This window comes from Ambystoma mexicanum, chromosome 13 (genome assembly GCF_040938575.1).
Source record: "Ambystoma mexicanum isolate Mex_15411 chromosome 13, UKY_AmexF1_1, whole genome shotgun sequence".
Classification (NCBI taxonomy): Eukaryota; Metazoa; Chordata; class Amphibia; order Caudata; family Ambystomatidae; genus Ambystoma; species Ambystoma mexicanum.
The window spans coordinates 650,883,136-650,908,242 of record NC_090938.1 but is presented as its reverse complement, the minus strand read 5'-3'; the positions used below and the strand labels follow the sequence as shown (position 1 = coordinate 650,908,242).

Here is a 25,107-nt window from a genome sequence, read left to right as displayed (position 1 = left end):
TTTTCCCTAGAACCACAAACTCCACTATTGATTTTGTCCTGTTGGATTCTATGGAAAAACACTCCTAATACAACCCAAATGTTCTTAAACACTTACCTGTACAGTTGCATTGCGTCTCTGGAGTTTTTAAAGTACTTGTGCAAATTTGCATGCATTTCTGTAATAATATGTAGTCCAAACGTACAGGCATTTCTGTATATAATATGTACTAACATGTATAACCTTTCAACCACTGTGTTTACATGGGATTGGGGTCTGGTTCTAGACCCTTTATGGTCTTTTGGAGTAGTTGGTTAATTGTTGCTATGCGCTTACCTTGATATATGCATTTGTGTAAAATCACTGCTCTTCACTCTTAATCTCTTTGTAAAGTGAATAGTATTTGTACTTGCATAAGCATGTGTCGTACTGACTTTAAAGGTGCTTTGGGACCCTTTACTGTCTTCATAAATACCAGTGCTTAATCTCATTACCTCCCTGTAAATAGAACTGTGATAACTCAGAAGGACTCGACAATGAAGTCATGTTTCAAGGGTTTTATTAAAAGAAACTGAATCAAACACCTAACTTTGCCCAATTTCTATGAGGGAAGTCCCCAAACTAAGGGTGGGTACTAAAGTCCAAATTAAAGCTCTCAAGTGCAAATCCTATCCAGCTATCTGGCCCTACCACTATAGCAAACACCAAACTAAAAGAAGAAAAAGGGGGAGGCTTTGAACTATTTAACGGTTTATTGAGAAGACACCCTCAACACATTCCTTCCCTCCCCACTCAAGTGGCGACACTACTATTAAACAGCTTTTTTAATGATTTTTTTTAGCCCTAGCTCAGACCCATATCATGCCCCTTGGATCCCTCTGCCCTGAGCTTACAATGAGCCAAGAACCAGGCCAGTGTACAGGAAATATATTGATATTTAAATTAAAAGTAATAGAAATTAGCACGAAAATGTTCAAAACCACTTTTTCCGTGGCCTAACACAGTCAACGTCTCTCAGCATAAATAAATCACAAAAGTGAGTTACGTTACAAATAACTACACTGATCAATAAGAAAGGTACTTTTGCAATGTTGTGCGATTTTGATTTTCCTGCAGGCTTTAAAGGGTAGAAGTAGGATTTCAAGATTGGTAAAAATACATATGGCATTTATAATTTTGGCCACACTTTTGGTTTAAAATAAACACAGGGCGATTTATCAGCCCCCCCCCCCCCGCTTTGGTCTAGGTTGGGAAGTCGGACAGAAACATTTGAATGCTTTGGGGAATTTTGGCTTTCAGACCCCCAACCCCTTACTGAAAGGCCTATGTTGGGGAAGCTGGATAAAAAGGTTGGACTGATTTAAGAACAAAGACACCCCTCTCCCTTAAAGAAGTCGGGGTCAGCTGGACAACAAGGGTTACACAATTAAATGATAGGCTATAGTTTTCAGCGCAAACTGGGAAGTGAGCTTTGTTAATTTGAAATTTTAACAAAATTCACCCCGTCATGTTCTGCCAAATGGGGAATTAATTAAATCAATATTTTTGGTTCAGTAGGCTAAGAATCTACACAGGCCTGCCCCCCCTTCCCTGTATAAAGGGAAGGGATTCAAGGCAGACTCCCCCCACCTTTTGGTTTCCCATGGTTCAGTTCTACTTGCATGCCAAGCCTCTTTTTAAGGATCAGGAAAGCCAGCTGCATCTCAGGACACTCTGGAAAGATAGGGAAGGGTCTGGTCACTCCAATCTCAAAGATGGCCACCTGCTCTCCACCAGTCGGCTTTGAGGCCTTGCTAGAAATATTCCGCCAAGATGCACATTTCCTCGGGTTTCTCCTTACAGCTGTCGGATGGTGTCAGCAGTCTTCCAGATGTTCTGTCTCTTGTCTGTATTCCTCTCCTCCTTTTTCCTGTCTGTGTGTCACCTGTCCTAGTGCAGTCCCCCTTATAAAGCAGCTATGACACCACCAATTTTAAAATTGTGGGGGAGGTACCCTGCAATACTCCCTGCCACTAGGATTGTACAGTTACCCTTCTCTCTGCTTCCAAACACAGCCTCCAAGTCAGGATTGGTTAAGGGGAGGGGTCTGGAGCAACATATGGCAATCCCCATTTGCCATCATTCTTTGAACTTTTTGGTAAAAACTAGTTATGTATCACAACTTCATAATTTTACTAGCAACTGCCAGACAAAACATTTTCTGTTTCCGTTAATCATGGGGAATTAGATAAGCCAACCCCCAAATATGCATGATGTAGCATGCCCATGTGGCACCTTCCTACTGTTTCCATAAAAAGCACAACAGTTATGAATATGTAAGTTATTAAGCATATCCCTAATTTCAATTTCCACCCGCTCACCAACTCACACATTTGGAACATGTTCAGATCAACCAGAAAACTAGTTTATCTGGCTCAGAGTTCCCAGAGTCACAGGAAGATTAATTTTATATCTCCAAAATCACCTGGAAATTACATTTTTTTAAAATGGTACATAGATGAAATCCATCCGCCTTATAATGGCTGAGCAAAAAGCCCTAGAATATAATAGTCCTTTTAAATCAATTGTGAATGTTCATGTGGGACAAATGGGCCTGCTCCTGCTTCCGGCCATTTGTTTTCACTGGGTCAGTCTGTACCTTTATCAGTCTGTGTTGGTAGCTTGCTCTTTGAAGTGAGTAGCCCCATTTTCACACCTATTAGTCGTGCTCCAGCCAAGGGTGACTTTTCTTGAAGTCCCTGCTTTCAGAGCCAGCAGGCCTGGGGAACACTGAATTTCGACACCTTTAGCAGGACATTTTTATTGTCGTTGGTCATTAGATGGGAGATGTGACATCCAAACTGGAAGTGGGAGATGTCCTTGTGAGGTTTTGCCTGCAGCCAGCAAAAGGGTCTGCTTTGGGCTGATTTTTTTCATGAAGACAAAATGGCTCTTCAAATGTCACTGTTTTGTGGGTGAAACATAATATATATTGGTCTTTGTCAACCCACACATCGTGTTTTGTTTTCCTGACATTTTTCTGTGAGCAGTGATATTTCTTTCACAAACACCGTTTCTATTTACACACATGTGCAGGCCGTTTTTGCTTTCAATGTTTAGAAATCCGGTTTTCCATGTGACAGGTATCTTGGACTCCTCTTTCTTTTGTAAATTAAAATGCCACTTTATCTATTGATAATGACAAGTAGTCCCCTTTCCACACGGCTCTTTAAGTTTACTTGAAAAACAAATGCCAGGCTGTATCTGTGTTTAAAATCTCGCTTTTCCATGTGAAAGGGACTTCTGTTTGGGGCCTTTAAATGCACCCCACAACTACTTGAACTACAGAGTAAGAACTCTTATTACATTTAGGATAACCTTAAATTATACAAGGTGAGTAAATCCTATTTGGTAATTACCTATTACAGTTATGCCAATGTTGCTTTTCAGATGAATGGCACACAGACCAAGATAAGCAATAGCTCCAGACACTATTTTAGAAATGCACTAAAGCAGATCAGGGAAAGCAAAGCCCAATGATACACTTTTAGAATGGCACACAGCTATTCAGGGCGAGTGGGACCCAGTTGGTGAACTTGTAAAGTAACCTCATACTTTTTGGAGTGGCAGAACACATACAGCCAAGTAAAAACTTTTTCAACGTATCCCATTACAGAGATACAGTTACCAAACCAACTTATTTAAAAGCAAGTTTAACAGTTCTATTTCAAGGCAAAGGCCCAAACCTTGTACGTCCTTCACTACTCTTGGAGCATCAATGTTCTCCGTGGCAGAAGGGCACACTAGTGGTCAACTTTAGTCAGGTCAGGATAGGCACAGGAAAGTCAGAGTTCCAGAGGATTTCACTTCCAACAAGTAGACTTCAGGGTTAGCAGAAAGGGTTCAGGGACTTCACAGAAGGGTCTGTAGATGCATTCCAGCGTTAGGCCTGGGCATACGTTATGGGCAAACTCCCAAACACACAAATCACCCCCAAGACTTCACGGGATTCACGCAAGACTTGAAGTATTACTCAAGCCAACACAGTACCTCAGCAAAGAAGAAACGCTTGGAGTCACCCGCCTTCAGGATGCAGCAGCACAAGACCTGTCCCCTGGAGTCTTAGTGTGACTGAAGAAAGGCCACTAGAAGGGAATTTGCAGAAGCGGTCGGCAGAAGCGGCTTCCAACAAAGGATTCTTCAAGGTTTCTAACAGCTCTGTAATTTTGGAGCCATTTTAAAAAGGTGCCTGAAGAAGAAAGTTCACCGCCCATCAGATTCTCCTCTCTAATCCTGTCCAGCATTCTGGTGAGAGGACTTGAAGGACTTGAATCTTGCTTCTGGAGGACCATGAGGGGAACAGCAGTTTCAGCAAGAATCTGACTTCAGAAGATGTTGCACTGCACACAGACACGAGGTCCCCTGGTACTGCCAGTTTTAAGCCCAGCAAGGTTGCAGCAAGTCAAGGGATGGCTCGTTTTGCGGGTCTTAAAACTAGTGAGTCTCACCAGCCTCTTGGCAGGAGTTGCTGTCTTTAGGACTCCCAAGTCGCTTGGAAGGAAGGGTCACAGCAGGCTCTCCGGTTGCTGTAAACAGTTACAGCCAGTGTTTCATCTATCTCTTCGGATTCAGCTCCAGTTGTCAACTACCTCTTCAACATCCAGAATCAGAACTTTATACTGTAACCCAGCCAATTCACAGGCAAGCAACATTCAAACCTGAGGGGCGGCTAGGGGGGAGACAAGGGCTGCAGAGTTTCGGACTCCTCGCCCATTCCCTGTCTTCACAGACACTCTGGAGCCTTGGCAGGAAACACAAAGGGTTCCCGCCGAAGGCAAATCTTCAACAAGGATCTTTCCCACCTAGAACAGCAGAAGGTGATGCAAAAAACAACAAGGAGACTTAAAATGGCGAAAAAAGAAACAGCCCATCATTCTAGCAGAATGACGACCCTCCTGTGCGTTACTGCAGCGGATTTGACATCCTGCGAGTAATAGGACTAAAAAGTCATTAAGGTATAACCACTGCCACCAGCCATTCAAGTTAACTTGCTATTTTAACAAAAAATGTTACTGGGTAAGTGACAAAGGTGATGCAGTGCATTTCCCAGCACTCCACAGAAGGTGGAAAGTACTGGTTCACTATATAAAATGTAAAGGGGATGGAAATCCCACTCTACTCTGGGTAACAGTAGTTCACCCCAGATATTAAGAGAAATTTAAAGGGAAGGCCAAAGGCAACCCAGCAACACTGCACATAAGATGCTCTGGGCTGCCATGGGAAAATGCAGTCAATCCAAGTTATAGGGAACTATAGATCCACACACACACTATGGAGAGACATAAAAAGGTCACCCATAAAAAGAGTAAAAGAAATGGTGAGAAGGGAAAAAGATTCCCACTCTCAGGAACAAGGAATAATTACCAAGTTCAGCAAAATGTTCTGGGAAGGACACCGGTGAGGAAGATTGATCATAAAAATGAAAATCTTAACCAACAACTCTTAATAAAGAAAACTGTCTCTTGATGCAAATAATTCAACTCCTCCAGGAAAAAACGTGTGCCCTTTCTTCCTTCGAGGCGCAGGGACTCCCAAAGTCCTGTAGTCCCCAGACAGCTTCTTTTCTTTCACACAAGTTATTTCAGATAGGCTGGTGAACTGCTGTGGTTGTCCAAAGTTTGCAATCTTTCTGGCTTACTTGCCTTAATTCAATTATTCATATCTCCTCGTTTCCCCCTTTCATGTGTTAGCTGCATACCCTGGTTTCTCAGGCTCCCATAACCTGAAGAGCTTTTTCCAGCCGGTATTCACAGTGTTAGTACTTTGCTCAGTTCCCCCTCTCATAGGTTTATTTTTTTATTTTTTAACTCCAATTCCTTAGGGTCCCGTAACCTGAATAGCTTGTTCACAACATTTGTATTCCTCTCACTTCCCCTATTATAGTGTATTAGCACACTTGGCTTTCTCAGGCACTGATCACCTGGATATGTTCCCCAACTATTATTCGCAATGCTCGTACCTTGTAGCAGTATGCCTTCCTGTGGGTTTCTCAGGATTCCGAAAACTCGTCGGCTTTCTCCGTGGCTTTGTATCTCTGTAGCTACGCTCCGAAATGCACAGCGCTTGGGGATCCGGGCTCCCTCATATGGTCTAGTCGCCACATCCATTACTGGCCTCCTGGGCCACCACAGGTCCTGCACGGTTGCATCACCATACGAGATGGGCGTCTTTCCATCTATGCTCCCATTCTGAGCTGGACTTTTAGGTTCGACAGAATGCCAACCCGTAGGGTTTCAGTTAGCGTTTTGCTCTCCCTCCATGTTTCTGCTGGCTTGCAGCCCAGAATGGCTCTGCCCCTCGAGGACATCAATACTGCTGCAGCTGGTCTCTGCGTAGCAGTCCCAATGCCGCCGCAGGAGTCTCCCTTTGATTTCCAATCCATCCTCTTATACAAGTCACTGGAACAATGTGAACAGAGTTCTTTATTGACCAAGGCATTCAGGTTGTGTTCCCCATTACCTGCAGCCAAGAGAGGTAAAGAAGGACCTTTGTAAAATACCATGGTTCCAGGAGATATACAAGTCTTTTCCATATTCATATAAGCAGACAAGGTGGTTTGGATGTGGAGCTCTGTTCTGGACTGGGAGCCCTTATCCCCAAGAGGGGAGTCACTCCCAGTGAGGTCCTACTTGCCCAGACCCCTAGAGAGGGTCTAGCATAGCAGGCCCACCACCCTAGGCTCAAAGAGGGTGGCTCCCCCCTCTGAGAAAGGACAAATTGTCCAGATTCCTCACAGTGCCATGTGTGGACAATCCTTTATTGAATGCTTGTGGTTTGAAATACTGGACTTTATAACCCCCACATCACCCTCCCAAGAGTGAGGTTTGGCTGCTGTCACCATACCATGGGGATAGTCAAGTCTAACTTGGTGGTAAACCCTGCCCCAACACTACAGGTTGGGCTTTCTAAGCCCACATCAGAGGAAACAGAAAAAAATAAAATCAATCACATCCTTACAGTATATATTCATAGTTTTCGCAGAAGTGGATATGCAGTGAGAAAAAGGTAAGTAGACTTTAAGATATAGTTGTATAGCTATATTACTATAAATTCAAAGGTAGCGATTGCAGCGTTTTTACACTTGGTCCAAATACAATGTTATACAGTGAGATAAACACGAAGAAAGCTTTCGGCCATTTTGAAAAATTGCCACCATCGTTTAGTGTCAGACAGGACGTGGTTTTGCTTATCTTGTGCTGAAACGGTTCCTATGGGTGCAATTTCTTTATTGCAACAAAGCCAGCGTCAAGCCTACCGTTGCAGGGAAAGCGGTCAGTTGTGGTCCAGCTGAAAGTGCAGGGTGGGTATGGAGGCTATTCATAGCCAAGGAGAACGCTGGGGCCCTGGACACTATCACTGAACTGAACATAGAGAAACTTCATTCTTGGAATCACCGACGCTACCTTAAAGGATAGTTCCGGGACTTTTTTTTTATTGTCCCTACGGGTCGGCCATGTGTTTGTAAGCATAAATCGGTAGATCGTAGGAAACTTTCCTATGGACCTTACCCGACTTTTCGCCCATTATCGCACTCGAAATCAGCCTCCATTTTGTGATAATCCTATCATTCCGCCGCATCGACCTGGCTCACCTGCCTTTGCGGCACTAAATCAAATCCCCCGCCCCTGAAACAGACTTTATCAAAACATTCATATTCCCCGCCTCTATCCGTGACGTGACTGTGCTGCGTAGGCAAACGCGCCCAGGCGTCTTCTACGCGACTCCACACAGACCCCGGAAATCAACACAGATCAGCTCACAATACAGCGCACCACAATTCGGAATATGAAACTGTACTTTGAAATCAAACCGCAAGATTGTAAATGTGGTAAAGTACATTTATTTGACATCAAATGTTTAGAGAATATTCAGCGATTTGCATTTGTATTTGCTCATATTCCAAAAAGTTCGTATTGAGGAACGCGATGGTCCTTTGCTGTACACAGGGTCTTAGAGCATCTCACAATACAGCACCACAATTCGGAATGTGAAACCGTGGTTTAAAAGCAAACGGCAAGATTGTACATTTGGCAAAGTACGTTTATTGGACATCAAATGTTTAGAGAATATTCAGCGATTTGCATTTTTATTTGCTCTCGATCCAAATTAGTTCGTCTTGAGGGAAGCGATGTTCGTGTGCAGTACACAGGGTGTTGGTTTACGATAAAAATAAGCTCTTCTGTCGCACTGATAATCGCATGGCTGTTCCAACAACGAGGCACTAGGCCACCACAACGGTAGGTATGTTGCATCTAACCGTTAGTACCGCGTAAGGGCATACTTGTACTTGGCGATCGTCCCATAAAATGGTCAGGGTGGTAACGTTGTTCACGCGGAGAAGCAACTGGCGGCTGTAGAAGCCGTCCGCCGGTGTCTGGTACTCGTGACACAGACAGTAGTGAATGATGTACCTAAAAACATAAAAAATGAAATTAGTCTCACCATCAGATCCTTATTAAAATTATTCATTTCATAGCGAGGACAGCGCTACTGGGTGTACACAAGTGTTTAAAGGCGTGGCGAGGCATGGAGGGGGGGGGAGTGGAGTACAAGGTAAGTAGCATAAAATAATAAATAAATAGGGCCAGCTGGTGGCAAGTGCAAGGTAAGTGCAGAACAAGTGCTGGGAAGGGGGGGCTGTAGGATACTGAGACAGTCCCCCAGTGCAGGGGTTGACAGGGAGGCAGTGCAGGTGGAGAGTGGAAGGGCCCAGGACCGAGGTCGCAGACAGTGGACCAGTTGTAGCAGGGGAGAGGGAGAGAGAAAGCAGAAGCAAAGAGGAAGGTTTTGAGGTGCTTCAGTAAAAGAAGATGGTTCTCCTCCAGATAGTGCGCGGTAGAAAACACTATGCCACATAGAACGAACAAGTACAACTGAACCCGTCTTTAAAGCCACTGTATAGTAATGAAATTGCGGTATAAACTCATCAAAAGTTACTTACATTATATTTGCATTTTCCATTGTGTCTCTGTGTAGGGCAGACCCGAAACACCACTCCTTCTTTGCCGACGTTACTTCTTCTAATGAACGTGGCTCATCGTTTCGTTTCTGAAATTTTATTCATTATCTTTTCTTAGTCTTTCAGGATGGTCCCGGCCTGTCAAGGTCAAATCACAATAGAACCTTATATTGGGTCGTGGGCCGTTCCGCCACCCGAGCAAAACATCAAAGCAGCTGACCTTCACTTTGAGCGAGCACACATTTCTAGTTAGCTCCAGTTAGTGTAAGGGCATCTTGTCTGCGTGCCTTTTTTTTTATTGTCCCTATGGGTCGGCCATGTGTTTGTAATACGGAAACATTCTATAATTTTTGTAAAAATGATTTATATTACTGTTTGGTTTAATTGCAATGGGCCTGCAACATGAGGAGACTCGAGAGAACAGACAATCGAATTACAATCATTTAAACCGTGATGTGTATTTCTCAATGAGCTCTGCTTTAGGTGGACATGGAACAGAGGCAATGTTGGGTGGCAATGCAGTTGTCCCCTGCATAGGTTCGTTCACCACTCCATGTATGTGCCTATCGAGGACATCTACGATAAGTCTCTCAATAAACTCATATTGCATATCCTCAAACACTGGTTTGATCACCCATTGTTTACTTCTTTTAGTGAAGGCCTTATTGTAGCGAAGCGTCCCTAAAGTTCCGGTCGTCCTACTTTGTTGACGGCCAACATTATGGTTATGTGCCAAGACCGCTAGAAGAGTCCGATTTATCATGCCTTCCATGCCAAAATGCAATCTTTTGGGCCTGTACTTGAGGCACATATTGTGGAACACCTCCAAATCTCCTGTGTGGCAGAATTCCGTGAGTCCCCTCAAAGCTTTTGTTATAGTTTTATCAAATACAATCTTTTCAATGGCCTTGTGAGTGGGTGATGAAGGAATCAACCACTTCTTCTTCCGTGCCTCCTCTGTGGACAAATGGCCATGTTCACATTTGTGGAAATGCTCATTTGTCGACCATCGATGTACGTTGCTACAGTGCAACATTACTGACCGCCATTTTTCCAGTAGAATTTCCAACGACCCTTCACATGTTTTTGAGCTCCACCAAAGATGGTTGCTGATTGACTTGGACCACTGTGAAATACCTTGCATATCTTTTTTTTTTCCTGCAGCCGACAATTTTTTATTGATTGATTTTGCAAGATGCCAAACGTCAAATTGGTGATTTATATTTTTGTACTGTTCTCTCATTGTCTTGGCAATTGAAACGTGTCTGTCCGTGGCTATCAGGTCGATCACCATTCCCCGCGATTGTAGTTCTTGCAATGATGCTACAAAGCCAAATTTCTCCATGGCCACTGAGGATGTACTTTGTGACACCTGCACGACCACCGAACTCACAATTTTCTTACTTTCCATGTCCTGAAAGTGGTAGGTGCAGTACTTGGCTGAAAATCCTGGACTGTCGCATTGTCCATCACCGGCTAGCCTGAAGCGTTTGCCCGCGAATGTACTTTCCATTGACATTTTTTCCATTCTCCAAGCTTCGCTGATGGCTGGAAATAGATAATCGGTTTGGTATTTGTAGAACTGACTTTTCGCAATGAAATGGATTCCCACAAACTGAAAGAAATACTGTAACTTTTTAAAACTTGAACCACTAAAAAGTGCGGCCGCTGCACAAAGTAGATTGCCTGCTGGCAGTTGCCCCAGCATGGGTTGTGCAGACCATGCGAACGGATGATATTGTGTACAGGTGGCATGTATTTTAAGGTTAGTGCCTCGAATTGCACGAGTCACATTAATCAATGGCTCCCCACATACTTCCCCACCAACCCAATGCCCACATTTCATCATCATAATAATATCCATCAAACAGCTATCGAATACAATGAATTTGGCCTCTTTCCTTATACTGTCACTCTGCATCCCAGCTGGTTCGGCCTGTAACGTTGAGGACATGTCACTCGCATGAAAGGTACAATCTCTGATATCGTCTTCCGCTATGCTGAGTGATATTGATGGTGTTTCATTGTCGTCCACTTCATTCTCTTCCATTGCAACATCTGTTCCTTGTCCGGAGATGGGAGAAAAAAACAATGTCTTCAACTTTCGCGTGCTCTTATTTTTTGCGGGTGTGGATTCTGTGAATTGATCTACGACTGCATCCAAACTACCAGGAGGACATTCACTATCAATGGCTGGTGGTGGTATAGCTCCGTTGTCAATCACTTCATATTCTTCCCATTGGCACGATGCATCTCCAGTCTCAAGTCCCTGCCAAAAGGTTTGACAAGCAACATCTCTCGTTCGCTTCACTGTCTGTGTAGATCTAGTTCTTACACCCACTCGCAACTAGAGGACAGATTAGAAAAGGGATGTTCAGTTTAAACACAACTTACAGTATTGAACTATTGACAGTGAAAGACAACATAATATAGTGAACAGGACACTAACCTTCTTTTGCTTTCTTTTCTTTGAAACTTTCTTTCCTCGAACTTCAACATCTGGACGCTGTTGCTCCGACTCGTGTGTGCATGTCCCCACTTCCTCTCGCGCTGCAACGACTATACTTTCATGATAAGCACATCCATCACTCACTGAGGCTCCATCGACTCGCTGAAACATAGAACTTTCATTAGTATGTATAATAATATTGAAAACACAAAATGTACTTGGGGACCAATACCCATACGTACATCTCAATAGCAAAACACGAATGAACGCATTGTGTAGAACATTCAAACGACAATAGTTCACGCATTGTTGATCTAGTTAGATTGAACTGTCAAGATCCATACCTCGGGCTCCGCATAGACTTCCATTGATGATATTATTGAAGATGACGCTTCAGCAACTCCCTGAAACACAGTAATTGCATTAGTATGGTTTTCTATTTTGTTTAAAAGAACATAAACTTTCTGCAGGCGTCAACGGCTCATCTAAATAGACCTGCACAAATGATCAGTTGTCTAAAATAAATAATGGATATCTAAATATGATTCGATTTGCTCCATCGTTGGAAGTGTCACCACCCAGAGATCTGCATCAACTACTAGGGGTGATGTTCTTGTTGAAGAAGCTCCGTCAGCTCCCTGAAACATAGTACTTGCGTTAATAAAGAAGGAAGTATAGCGGATGTAATCACGTCATTTGATCTCGCATGATTGATCTGTCAGTATCCATACCTCGAAATGCATAAGAACATCAAGGGACGCTGTAACTGCGGTGCACACTTCTGCAAGCTGTTGCGCCGACCCGTAACTGCATGCTCCCCCTTCCTCTTGGACTAATGCTCCATCGACTCCCTGAAACATAGGACTTTCATTAGTAATGAACACAATATTGAAAAAAGAAGACACAAACGAGGGCGACGACAGAAGGACATACCAATGGCTAAAAACGAAAGAAACATTGTGTGTAACAATCACGCTACAAGAATGCAAGATCTGATGATCTCCATCGATGGAACTGTCCGGAAACGTACCTCGAGCATCTGAGTGACATCTACGGTTGTCGTCAATGCGTTGGACTCCTCAGCATCTCCCTGAAAGACAGTACTTGCATTATTTTGGATAACAATAATTATAACTGAAAACAAAGACTAGAGGAGGAGTACTGTGGTGTACCATTAGGTAAAATAATTACACGATCAATTAAAACTATTGATTTACATGCCTAAAACAAGTCAGTGTCAGAATAGCTAAGTAAGATTACCCGATAGGCGCTTGAAGTGGCTGATGACTGCAATAACGACACGGATGGAGAATCTTCAGCCTTCATATTGAGTGGATACATAAATGGGGAAATTATTGTTAGCTAATGCTACACACTACCGCAATGCCGAGAGATAAATACGTAAACTTGACTCACCAGTGGAGGGATGTGGACGAATAGAGTGGGAATAGCGGTTGAGAGCAATTTTCGCCTCGCTCGCGGTGTTTTCGTCCTTATTAGCAATGATGTGGAGTACATGTCTGGGCTAAAGTGCCTGCTGCAGATGCGGTATCGATCACCCCTCTTGTCCGCAAAGACTTCTAGGACTCTACTTTCTATCTCAGAGGCTGGATATCCGCAATATCGGACCCATTCTCTTATCTGATCTATTGTCTTAGGGAAAACATGCATTATAGTACCTTCAGATTTGTTATGGGTCTTCGAAGGGCAACCGCCAATGGAACAGGCAGGCATTATGGAAAGTTCTGAAAAGTAAAGATCAACAATTCTCTATGAATACCAATGTGTTAAAACATTAAATGACACATAAAAGGTTCAATGCAAGGTCCGTTTTGGTTCTTGGAACTATACACGTTATTCACATGCGGATAAGTATTTCAATAACTTTCAAAAAATTGAAAAAGTAATTTGACTAAACTCAGAACATGTGACTAGTTCCTTGCATGTACTGTCGTGAACGAAAAGAAAACATGGATGCAATTTGATGACTACTAGCAAATAGATATAAATTAAAAAATTGGACGCAAAATGATTATGGTACATGGACTTACCTTGACGAACAAACAGTTAGATGCAGGGATCAGAGTAGTTTCTTGTCGTAGAACAGGGAGCAGTTCACAGGTTGCAAACTGACGAGTTTGCTCAAAGTGGTCACGGAAGTTCACAGAGACGAAGAGCAGATAACCAGCACCTTCACGGGTTGACTAGCAAAGCGCAAAGAAGTTCTCATTAGAAATATGAAGTGGGTTATAAAGAATTCGAAACAGGGGTGTGTTTGTGAATGAATGACGTGTATATGTCGTGGCATTATGCGGTCTGCAGGGGGCCGTCCAGCGTGAGGGGGGATGCTTGGCAGGAGACACGGGGTCTGGAGGTAGACATGGGAACAACAACCCATGCTCTGTAGACCACTTTGAAGTGTACATGGTCTTTGGCACCTCTTGGCCTTTATCGCTCCCTGACAGCTCCACTTGCCAGCACAAGTACCCCGGTGCGAACTGCCTTTGATAGGGCGGGGGGTGGATCGGGGCGGTGGTCGTGCAGACAAGACACAGGAAGACTCGTGAATGGAGACACACTTATGTGGATTGCAGGGGGCCGTCCAGCGTGAGGGGGGATGCTTGGCAGGAGACACGGGGTCTGGAGGTAGACATGGGAACAACAACCCATGCTCTGTAGACCACTTTGAAGTGTACATGGTCTTTGGCACCTCTTGGCCTTTATCGCTCCCTGACAGCTCCACTTGCCAGCACAAGTACCCCGGTGCGAACTGCCTTTGATAGGGCGGGGGGTGGATCGGGGCGGTGGTCGTGCAGACAAGACACAGGAAGACTCGTGAATGGAGACACACTTATGTGGATTGCAGGGGGCCGTCCAGCGTGAGGGGGGATGCTTGGCAGGAGACACGGGGTCTGGAGGTAGACATGGGAACAACAACCCATGCTCTGTAGACCACTTTGAAGTGTACATGGTCTTTGGCACCTCTTGGCCTTTATCGCTCCCTGACAGCTCCACTTGCCAGCACAAGTACCCCGGTGCGAACTGCCTTTGATAGGGCGGGGGGTGGATCGGGGCGGTGGTCGTGCAGACAAGACACAGGAAGACTCGTGAATGGAGACACACTTATGTGGATTGCAGGGGGCCGTCCAGCGTGAGGGGGGATGCTTGGCAGGAGACACGGGGTCTGGAGGTAGACATGGGAACAACAACCCATGCTCTGTAGACCACTTTGAAGTGTACATGGTCTTTGGCACCTCTTGGCCTTTATCGCTCCCTGACAGCTCCACTTGCCAGCACAAGTACCCCGGTGCGAACTGCCTTTGATAGGGCGGGGGGTGGATCGGGGCGGTGGTCGTGCAGACAAGACACAGGAAGACTCGTGAATGGAGACACACTTATGTGGATTGCAGGGGGCCGTCCAGCGTGAGGGGGGATGCTTGGCAGGAGACACGGGGTCTGGAGGTAGACATGGGAACAACAACCCATGCTCTGTAGACCACTTTGAAGTGTACATGGTCTTTGGCACCTCTTGGCCTTTATCGCTCCCTGACAGCTCCACTTGCCAGCACAAGTACCCCGGTGCGAACTGCCTTTGATAGGGCGGGGGGTGGATCGGGGCGGTGGTCGTGCAGACAAGACACAGGAAGACTCGTGAATGGAGACACACTTATGTGGATTGCAGGGGGCCGTCCAGCGTGAGGGGGGATGCTTGGCAGGAGACACGGGGTCTGGAGGTAGACATGGGAACAACAACCCATGCTCTGTAGACCACTTTGAAGTGTACATGGTCTTTGGCACCTCTTGGCCTTTATCGCTCCCTGACAGCTCCACTTGCCAGCACAAGTACCCCGGTGCGAACTGCCTTTGATAGGGCGGGGGGTGGATCGGGGCGGTGGTCGTGCAGACAAGACACAGGAAGACTCGTGAATGGAGACACACTTATGTGGATTGCAGGGGGCCGTCCAGCGTGAGGGGGGATGCTTGGCAGGAGACACGGGGTCTGGAGGTAGACATGGGAACAACAACCCATGCTCTGTAGACCACTTTGAAGTGTACATGGTCTTTGGCACCTCTTGGCCTTTATCGCTCCCTGACAGCTCCACTTGCCAGCACAAGTACCCCGGTGCGAACTGCCTTTGATAGGGCGGGGGGTGGATCGGGGCGGTGGTCGTGCAGACAAGACACAGGAAGACTCGTGAATGGAGACACACTTATGTGGATTGCAGGGGGCCGTCCAGCGTGAGGGGGGATGCTTGGCAGGAGACACGGGGTCTGGAGGTAGACATGGGAACAACAACCCATGCTCTGTAGACCACTTTGAAGTGTACATGGTCTTTGGCACCTCTTGGCCTTTATCGCTCCCTGACAGCTCCACTTGCCAGCACAAGTACCCCGGTGCGAACTGCCTTTGATAGGGCGGGGGGTGGATCGGGGCGGTGGTCGTGCAGACAAGACCCGTTTGCCGCAGGGCCTCACCAAGGAGAGGCCATCTAACTGAATGTAAGAGGATGGCTGCAGGATCTACTACATGGAATGCAGGGGGGTGAGTTTATAAATACCTCACCCTCCCAGGAGAATATACACTAGATTCATTTAAAAAATCAAAACAACCATTGTTAAAATATATGTTGGGCTTTATTTTAGATTTTAATTAAACATAAATAATAAACATTACACATTGTAAAGTTGAGGTTGCAGCACATCGAGGGAAAATCCGCGGTATTGTCCACTGTCACTGGGGAAATGTTGTCTAATGGCAAGTACCGCACAGGCAGGTATTACTCTCCGAACGCGGTGTCCGAGCCTCCCGTGAAGCCACCAAGTGAAGCAACGATAGGCCACCAGCCTGTACCACCTGTGAAAAAAAAAGATGCAAACTGTATTAAACTGACCAAACTTTCTTATCAATGTCGATTCAGGTAACACATGTCATTTTTCTTAGAAAAAAATTATATCTAGAAAATGCACTATATGGAACAAATTTACATGCGTTCGAATGATATGTAAATGTAATTTTATATGTGGGAGACGACCATGAAATAGTGGTGGCATTACTGACATCACAAACAGCGTATACTTACTCGTTACTCGGATTACGCGGACGAACAGTGCCGCGAAGTTCGTGCATAAGCACCATCATCATCCTCAACACGGTCCGTGAGAGGCAGGCTTCCCTGAACTCTGGCAGCTCGGTGATGCATTGCGGACTTTGCTCGCCTTCCTGCAGACTTTGCTCGCTTTCCGAAATGTAGGCCAAGCACCCGGAATTTTCACGGCAGCAGCAGTTCTCCTCCTCAGTTGGCATTAGCTCGCACCGATTGCACGTGCACCAGGTGGAGACGCCGTCCATGCGACATGGTCCAGGCTCTTCATCCGTTGACTGGTCCTCCCAACTGCCGTCCGAATCCCCATCGTTTTCGCGTGCTTGACTTTCCAGTAGTTCTTCCTCGGTGTACTCGGGCTCGTACATATACGGCATTATTGTGGCCATTGTGCGGTAAAGATAGTAAAATAATTTACAGAGATGGTACAGGTGTTCACACGGGCTACAAGCGGCGAAGGTAGCTGACCAGAGCACTGAAACGAGTCACAGAATACTCAAAGTAACACAGAGAGAGGAATGGAATCGAAAATCTGCTGCTGTGTGTTGTGAAACGGTCTGTTTATACTTATTGGGGAAAGAGGCGTCCTGCCATTTCCATGGCAACACGTCAATAGCTGAGGCGCAGCGATTGTTGACACGAGACGTGCTTGAAATGGGCAGTACGCGTCTGCTGATGTCAGGCTCAGGGGCGGGGGATTTGATTTAGTGCCGCAAAGGCAGGTGAGCCAGGTCGATGCGGCGGAATGATAGGATTATCACAAAATGGAGGCTGATTTCGAGTGCGATAATGGGCGAAAAGTCGGGTAAGGTCCATAGGAAAGTTTCCTACGATCTACCGATTTATGCTTACAAACACATGGCCGACCCGTAGGGACAATAAAAAAAAAGTCCCGGAACTATCCTTTAATAGCAAACCCTGCATCCTGGTAGATAGATTGCACAGCAGGCAGTGGTCCACACATTCAGCAGTAGGCAAGAATATTCTTCGGCACTCTTAGGGCTTGCACATATCTATGCTGTTTTCCTGTTGGCCACTTTTGCTGAAGCCGGATTTCCCAGGACTGACTTTAGCACCGCTGGGCTAAATTAGTGTGCCTGCTCCCCCTCCTCTGATGTGGGCCACACCTCTGCAATTCTTTGCACTCTCTCCCCCATCTATTTCCTCCTGTGTTGTGTGGGGTACACCTTCACAACACCTGCTCTACTGGCAGTTTTGCTCCCATGGTAGCTCTGCTCCCAAGCCAGTTACGCTGCCCTCTCCCATTCACCCCCACTTCCGACATCCTAAAGCTTTCCCCATCGCCTATGCCAGCCCCATCATCTTCCGTACTGGATGTGTCCATCGCCACTTGCTGCCCCGCTGTGTGCATGTGCAAACGGAAATACGTGAATTCCCAGACAGGATGCCATTTGAGAAAGGAAGCCTGATGGGAAATTGAGTTCATTCAAAATAGTCAGTCCGCCTTGCACAATACCTGCTGCTCATCTGTTTGAAGAGTGTCAAAGTCCCAGACACAAGGTAAACTTGTTAAATGGCTAGTAAGTGCAATTCAATGGAACCCAGAATCCTAAGGGTTATTAACTTCCATAATAGGAAGAGCTGCCCACCCATAAGCAACAGAATGAACCAAGGAGGGCATCAAGCTTAGGGAAAATAACTACAGGTTACCTTTAAGCCTCCCTACATTGGGAGAGTCAGGGGCTGCCAGGGGCACTGCACTGAGTTACTTGCAAACATATCAGAAGATCCACTGAATCTGAGATTAGGACTTCATCCAAACGACCGCTGTGAAAAAGGGTATGTTCGAGTTCCCTGTACTATTTCCATAGCGGCTATATATGGAGCAAATCTTTGTGGAGCAGTTTTAAATAAAACAAACAAAGCAATGGCTACAATCACTGCTGCCAGGGTACTCTTTAAAAGGCATGGTGGAGGCGATTATCGGCTCATAAACCCTCTGAGTGTGAAAAACAGTAAGGTTTCCGCCAGATTTTAGAAGCCTTTGCAGAACATCGATTTGCAATCAAACACCTAGTCTGTCGTATCCCCAGTTGAGATCCACACGAAAAGCCACGTTTTATTATTAGGGAGTGTCTTTGGGGTAGAAATGTCTAGTTATTCCACCATGTCATTTATGGGAGGCCTTGGTTCCTCGCTCCGTTCACTTAGGCTCAAGGTATCAGGCAGAAGGAAGGGGGGGCTGGGGGGGGAGGGAAATAGTAGGCCTGTTTAGTCAGGAAGGATTTGCGGTGAAGGGGGAGGAATGCCTGGTAGAAGCAGACCTGAGCAGTGTGAGCTGCGGTGGAGTCTTGATGTGGGAATAAATAGGCCTACTGGTAAGGGAGCTTGAATCATCAGTCTAGAAATTCAGAACAGGCACCTACTTAATCAGGTCCCTCAGCTATTGATTCATGACTGAAGTATCATTAGCAGCACAAAACAGCGAACTAAGCAGCCCTCTAGCAAGGGCAGTTGCTGCTGTAGCAGACTTTTCTGATTTCATTGGCCCGGAACAGACTCGTGGGCTGACAAGCGGCATATTCACTCCCATATGACTGACAGATTTAGAGAAACGTGCAATGAAAATACTATCCAACCAGTTCTCTAGGGGAACCCTATCTAGGCGGGATCGAAGGAAGACCCAGTATTCATAACAATGGACATTCCCAGATACAATGCCAAATAAGGGCTGCATAGAATGACCCTCTAGAGGGTCGTCTTGGGAGGTGTCCGGAATTGGTGCACACTTCCAAAAGCAACATGGAACAAACCTGATTGAGCAACTATGGTGGATGTCAGAGACTCTTGGGAAAACTACAGGTCATGCCATTCCCAGCATCCAAGGACGTCCTGATACAGTGCGGCGGCTCAGCCCCACAGGAAACGCACTACACACAGAATGCTGCTTCTCACCTTTAGCGTTCCTGTTCTTGGTGCTTATCCTCTTCGATTTCTGCTGTTTGGATTACTGGATTTATAGACCTCGCCTGCTTCAAAGACGTCTACATGCAGGTTTTATGGGATCAAAAATAATGTTGGTTTTTAGAATCGTATTGTGTTATTGGACGTTCTTGGATTATGGTTTGGATTAGTTGATATCTGACCTTTCATCGGACCTGGGTTGGGGGGTGGGGGGGGTTTGCTCTTAGTGATACGGTTTTCTTCTCCGACTAAACACACTACCTCCGGGTATAATTAATTTGGAGTCGTTTAATCCAGTCTGTTTACTACCTTCTGTGAGCCTCTTCAGTCCCTGGCCAGACAGCAGGTATGATCCTGGATGTGTTCAGATGAAGTGGGTTGGCACAGGCAAAGAAGGGACTAGTGCGGTTTTGAATACCGCTAATGTGCTGACCTGTGATTAGACCGCCCAGGAAGCGCGCCAGGTGGCATTCTTCCCAGCTTTTCCCTTGACCCCAGCGTGCAGAGAGTATTTTGACCTTCCTGCACATTAGGTCGGAGGAGCAGCCCAAGCGGACATGAGGAAGCTTGCGAAGAGGGATCCAGTGATGATTGATTGGCAGGAGTCTGCACACACAACAGTGGGTGATGTTTCCTTTGGGGCGCCAGAATTGGATGCCTTCTTGAAGACTGGTCAGATGTACAGTACCGAAAAGCAGCACAAAATAACACTGCTCACTCCTGCAGTAACAGCACTGAGTAGTTACTTTGTGCTGCCCTTCGGTACAGTACCTCTGGCCAGTCTTCAAGAAGGCATCCAATTCTGGCACCTTGTCGAAAGATCAGACTAGTTTACAGGGTGAACCCTGGAGAACACCAGCTTGTTTTGTGAGAACCTTTATAGAAGGTAAAATGCCCTCAGATCATCTATGTCCTATGTTGTGATTGGAGTCTGCCCACTTGTCTTCAACGCAGCATAGCCCAAATGTTCAGCCTCCCCGTCAACAGGTGAAACTTGTGTAGAAGCGTGAAGACCGTGTTTGACTTTAGATTAATGGATGCATTCAATGGGTTATCAGGGGTCATAGGGACAGACATCTCTGGACCACCCCAAATCATCATAAGGCTTACAGGCCAGCTGTGTGCTTGAGAGAGGCATTGGAAGAGTTAAGCATTACACGAAGGAACATACTTATCTACAAAGGTTCGGACCTAAAAAAACAGAAAAATAAACAATAAGTGACAACTAAGAAGAAACCTGGAGGCAGGAAAGCAGCATTTAAATCAAAGAAACAAATTGCACCAAGTACAAAATGGGCACAAAATCTATTCAGAGAACACTATGGAGCATTGAGAACACTATGAAAAATTTACAAGTGTGGCATGTTTTGCTGAAACAGTGCATTCTGAAAATACAGCATTCAACATTTTGAAAACAACAACCAGTTAAGCTCTGCAGACATTTAAAAAAAGAAATAAAATAAGGAAATGACGTGTTCCAATGTCCGCTGGGACAGCCAGGAATGATTTAGAGTGATCCCACATGAGAGAAAATTACCCCCTCCCCCTTCACCCTTTAGGCCAGGTTTCTGGGAGAATGTCACCAGCCATTCTTATCTTAGGCTACTGGGCATTGATACCAACGTTCCGTGGCCAGCCTAAAGGAGGTGGACACTCCTCCTCTCCCAGATTAAACCCCTTGCTCTAGACACAGACTTTCCTTATGTAGATGTACTGGGTTTGGACACCAGCATTCCCTTATGTTAAGCTGCTCTATCCTAATGCCAGCCTCTCCTAGATCAGGTTCATTAGGTGTGTATGTTAGCCACCACAGGTCAGATCCTGGGCATAGACACCAACACCACCCCCTCCCCCCCACCCGGCAAATGCTTCTGATGTACACACCAGCCTCCCCTGTGTTATGGCTCAGACATATGGGCAGCAGCCCGCACTAGATAAGAAGCCTTATTTGGAAATCTCGATTACATGAGGGTAAGCTCTTTGGATGTGGTCTCTGGCTGACCATAGGCAAGGCTGCAGGCTCTTCATACCTGTCGAAGCTCAAAGCAGCGGATAGTAATAATCTAGGTGGGACTGCTGTGTGGAGGTAACCATTCCCACAAAGGTAAACGTGTGGGCTCAGGAGTGGGAGACAAACCCACCCTCTGGGGCCAAGCAGCCTGCCACAGGCCAGGATCTTGGGCATGGACACCAGCCTATTTTAGGCAAAAACCCACAGAACATAATATTAGCCTCACTTTGGTATGGTTCAGAGGTATGGGCGCCTGCTGCCACTAGATAAGGCACTTACTTATGGATACTCTGTGGGTGTGAACCCTGGCTGACCCTAGGTATGGGCGTGGAGAATGGACAGCGGTTAACACCAGGTAAAGCTCATGGGGGTGCACATAAATTACCTATTTAAGACTGCTGGTTGTAGACACTAGTGTCACTTAAGCAAAATGTGAAGCTCCTCTATATGGACGCCAGCCTCCAGTAGGCCAGGCTTATGTGCAGCAACCCACCCTCCTACAGTTCTGGTTCTGTGGACACCAACTTCCCATAGTCATGATCCGGTCATTGATGCAACCTCCCCTTGATTAAGACCTTAGTGTGGACACCAGCATAAATGTTAGCATCCTTGAATGTGTTAACATTCCTGCAGATTATTATAATGACTGCACCGCAGTGCACCCCAGTCTCATTGTGCCAGCCTAAATCTCACCTCTTCTTTCTTCTTCTTTGGTTTATTCTCCTCGCCCAGCTCGATGTCAGAATCCGCCTTGCGTTTGCTGCCTTCCGATTTCTCTGCTTCAGGGGTGTTTATCCTTGGGTCGGGCTCCTGAGGGTGGACACATCAGCCTCCCTTAGGTTAGGCTCTTTAGGTGTGTACAGCGGCCTCCCTCCTCCCACATCAGGTCCAGGTTGAGGACACCAGCCTCCTGTAGGCCAGGCTTCTGGAATTCGGAGACCACCCTCCATTACAAAGTCTACCCAGAATCCCATAAATTACGTTTCTATGGATGGGGACACCAGTCTACCTTACACCAAGCGTCTAGTAATGCGGACACCACCCTCTTCAATTAAGCCTCTAAAAATAAAACGCCACTAGTCTCCCATTAACTGAGCTCCCAGGGAGAGTGGCACCTGCTGTACTTCATTTAAGCTTATAGGTCCAGAGACAAGTTAACATTTTATGGATTGGGTCTCCAGCCTTGAACAAGTAAAGTTTGGCCTCACTTTAATTTTCTGTGGACATGGAAACACGCCTCACTTAATTAGGCTTCAAGAGATGGGGACATCAGCCTCTTTTAATGTAAGCTTTTAGGGATAGGATTCTCAGGCAGCAACAATGCCATCCACCTGGTTAGGCATCTAGGAGGCAGGGTTTTCAAATTCCCTCAAATGTTGGTTCTCTGAAAAATGTACGCTTTATACAGGGATCTCTGCAGCCCTTCAATTTGGCTACCCATGGTAGGAATAAAGAAACCCTCAAGTTAGGGCTTTAGGTCAACAGAGTCCTGCTTTGGGATGTGGCCCAAAGCAGCTTGTAGACCCGAGCCCAGGAGAAAGGGGTGCCAGCTTCTCTTAGTTCAGAATCAGACAGCCAGGTAAAGTACAAATATTTGTTTAGTTAGGTGCCTGGGTGTTGACACCAGTCTTACTATAAGCCAGGATCCTGAACGGTTTTCCTAGGACCAATGGCCCATGGGCAGGCTACTTACATTCTGTAGGTTAGGCATATGGGGTTTGGACAGCAACCTTCCAAATATCAAATTCCAGGACAGGGCAGTATCCCTGGAGTCTGGTTGCTTGAAGTAGGGAAAGCAGTCTTCCATAGGAGTGCTCTCAAGTTTCCAGTGGCCTTGTGCAAGAAGGCCACCCATCCCTGTTTTTTTCCTTTTATATTCTTTCACATTTGAAATTTAGAAAAACTACAAGTTCCAGAATTCGAAGCAAAAACAGCACTGGCCATGGGAAACTTGAGAGCTCTGCCTATAAGCCTATGTGTCATGATTCTCAAGACAGTGACAAGTGTGCCTTAGGTCAGGTCCCTTAAATGCGCACATTAATTTCCTTTACACCAGACTCTCTGTGGTAGGGAGAGCAGATCATGCTCTGGTGAACAGTAGCCGGAGTGTCCCTTAAGCTAGCTTGCGCAAGTAGGCTTCTGGGAACACTGCACCTGTTTAGGTTACGCACCTTGGGACATTGACCACAGCATAGGTCCAGCTCATGAGGACAGTCCAAAGCCTTGATCGAAGGATTTTTGGGGTTGTGACAGCATAATTCCTTATGCGAGGTTTGCAGGGATACAACTGTTTGAAAAGGCATCAAACATACAAATATCAGCCTTCCTTAGGTCACATTTCTTGGGACAGATACCAGTATACCAAACGTCATGCTACCTGGTGGGAAGCACAACATTCTTTGAACGGGTCCTTAGAACATTAAGGCAGAGATCAAAGCTTTGGTTTGGAGGCACTCAAGGGGTGCATCAAAACAGGCTACTTAACCATTCCCTAAGGTGAGGCTGACATGGCCAAGCACATCAATCTCCCATACCTCAGATACTCGAACTCAAATATGTAGGACAGGCTCCGATGGTCAGGGCCGGCACTTCTTTTAGGGCAAAATCTGCAGGTAGGCATTTAGGGACTTGAACATGTGTCAACGGGGAATGGACACCAGCCTCCCTTAGGACAGGTAGCCGAGGGCACACAGACCGCAGCACCCCTTTAGTCGGCTTATGAATCATGAACACTAGTTTCCTCTGGGCCAGCAGCATGGAAGTCACCCTTATGTTGGGTATCTTGGATTTGGAATTTCAAAGGGCAGATAAAAGGTTCACCCTTTCTTTACTTCCGACTTTACCCAAGAATTTAGAAGGCCTTTTCACTTCTGGAGGGCACTTAACAAGCTGTGGAATAGTACAATGGGTACCTTTGGTAATTAGAAGGGCATTTATGCAGAATAAACACACAAAACTGGTGTGGATGGGGCAGGGCATGCCCTAAAGGTGCACGTTCCTGCATCAGGCATAGGAATTTCAGATTTCATCACTGACTCCTGTGAAATGTGATACAGCCTCTCGAGCAACCACCAGCTCCTGAGGGTACAAACACCTCTTTCTCACAGCTCATGATCCAGTGTGTAGGGGCAGCAACAGCCACCACTTACTTAAAACACCCGAGGCTAGGAACACCTCCTTCTGGGTGAGGGGATAGCAGCTTCAGTTTCCTGTGGACAGGGCCACTAGCCTTTTAAGGTCAGGGTCCAGTGGGCCTGGGCACCAACCTCTTTTCGGTCATCGGGTATAGACATCGGCCTCTCTTAGGGGAGTCATCTGGTTTGGAGAAAGCAGAGACACCAGTCTCCCTGAAGACAAACATCAGAGAGGAGAGAGGACTGTGTAGGCCCTTGGAGGAAGGAACAGCATCATCATGAAAGTCTGGACCCTGGTACAGCATCTTCCCTTAGGGCAGGCCACAAGGGTGTGCAAAGTCCACTAAGTCAGGGTCTAAAGGACCAGCAATCCTCCCAAATGTCAGGATCCTCAGAACACTGAAAAGCTCTAGTCAAACAGCAGATGCCAAATTCACTTGGTTCAGGCTTCTGTGGCAGGGACACCTGGTCACCAAGAGACACAGGGACCTCTTTGGTTAGATTTACAG

At 46.1% G+C, this 25,107-nt stretch overlaps 1 protein-coding gene across 6 annotated transcripts in view; it reads right to left on the bottom strand.

Moving 5' to 3' along the window:
* CBX1 (chromobox 1) overlaps positions 1–25,107 on the bottom strand; it is a 175,259-nt gene that overhangs the window by 93,249 nt on the left and 56,903 nt on the right. For 3 of the 6 annotated variants that reach the window (XM_069634622.1, XM_069634623.1, XM_069634621.1), the window contains exon 4: positions 22,158–22,274. The exons of 2 other annotated variants lie outside the window; for them this stretch is intronic. In XM_069634622.1, coding sequence (XP_069490723.1) covers positions 22,158–22,274 — 117 coding nt within the window. Of the gene's footprint in view, positions 1–20,584; positions 20,645–22,157; positions 22,275–25,107 lie in introns of those variants that run through there. One more of the 6 variants, XM_069634626.1, reaches the window with a different exon arrangement.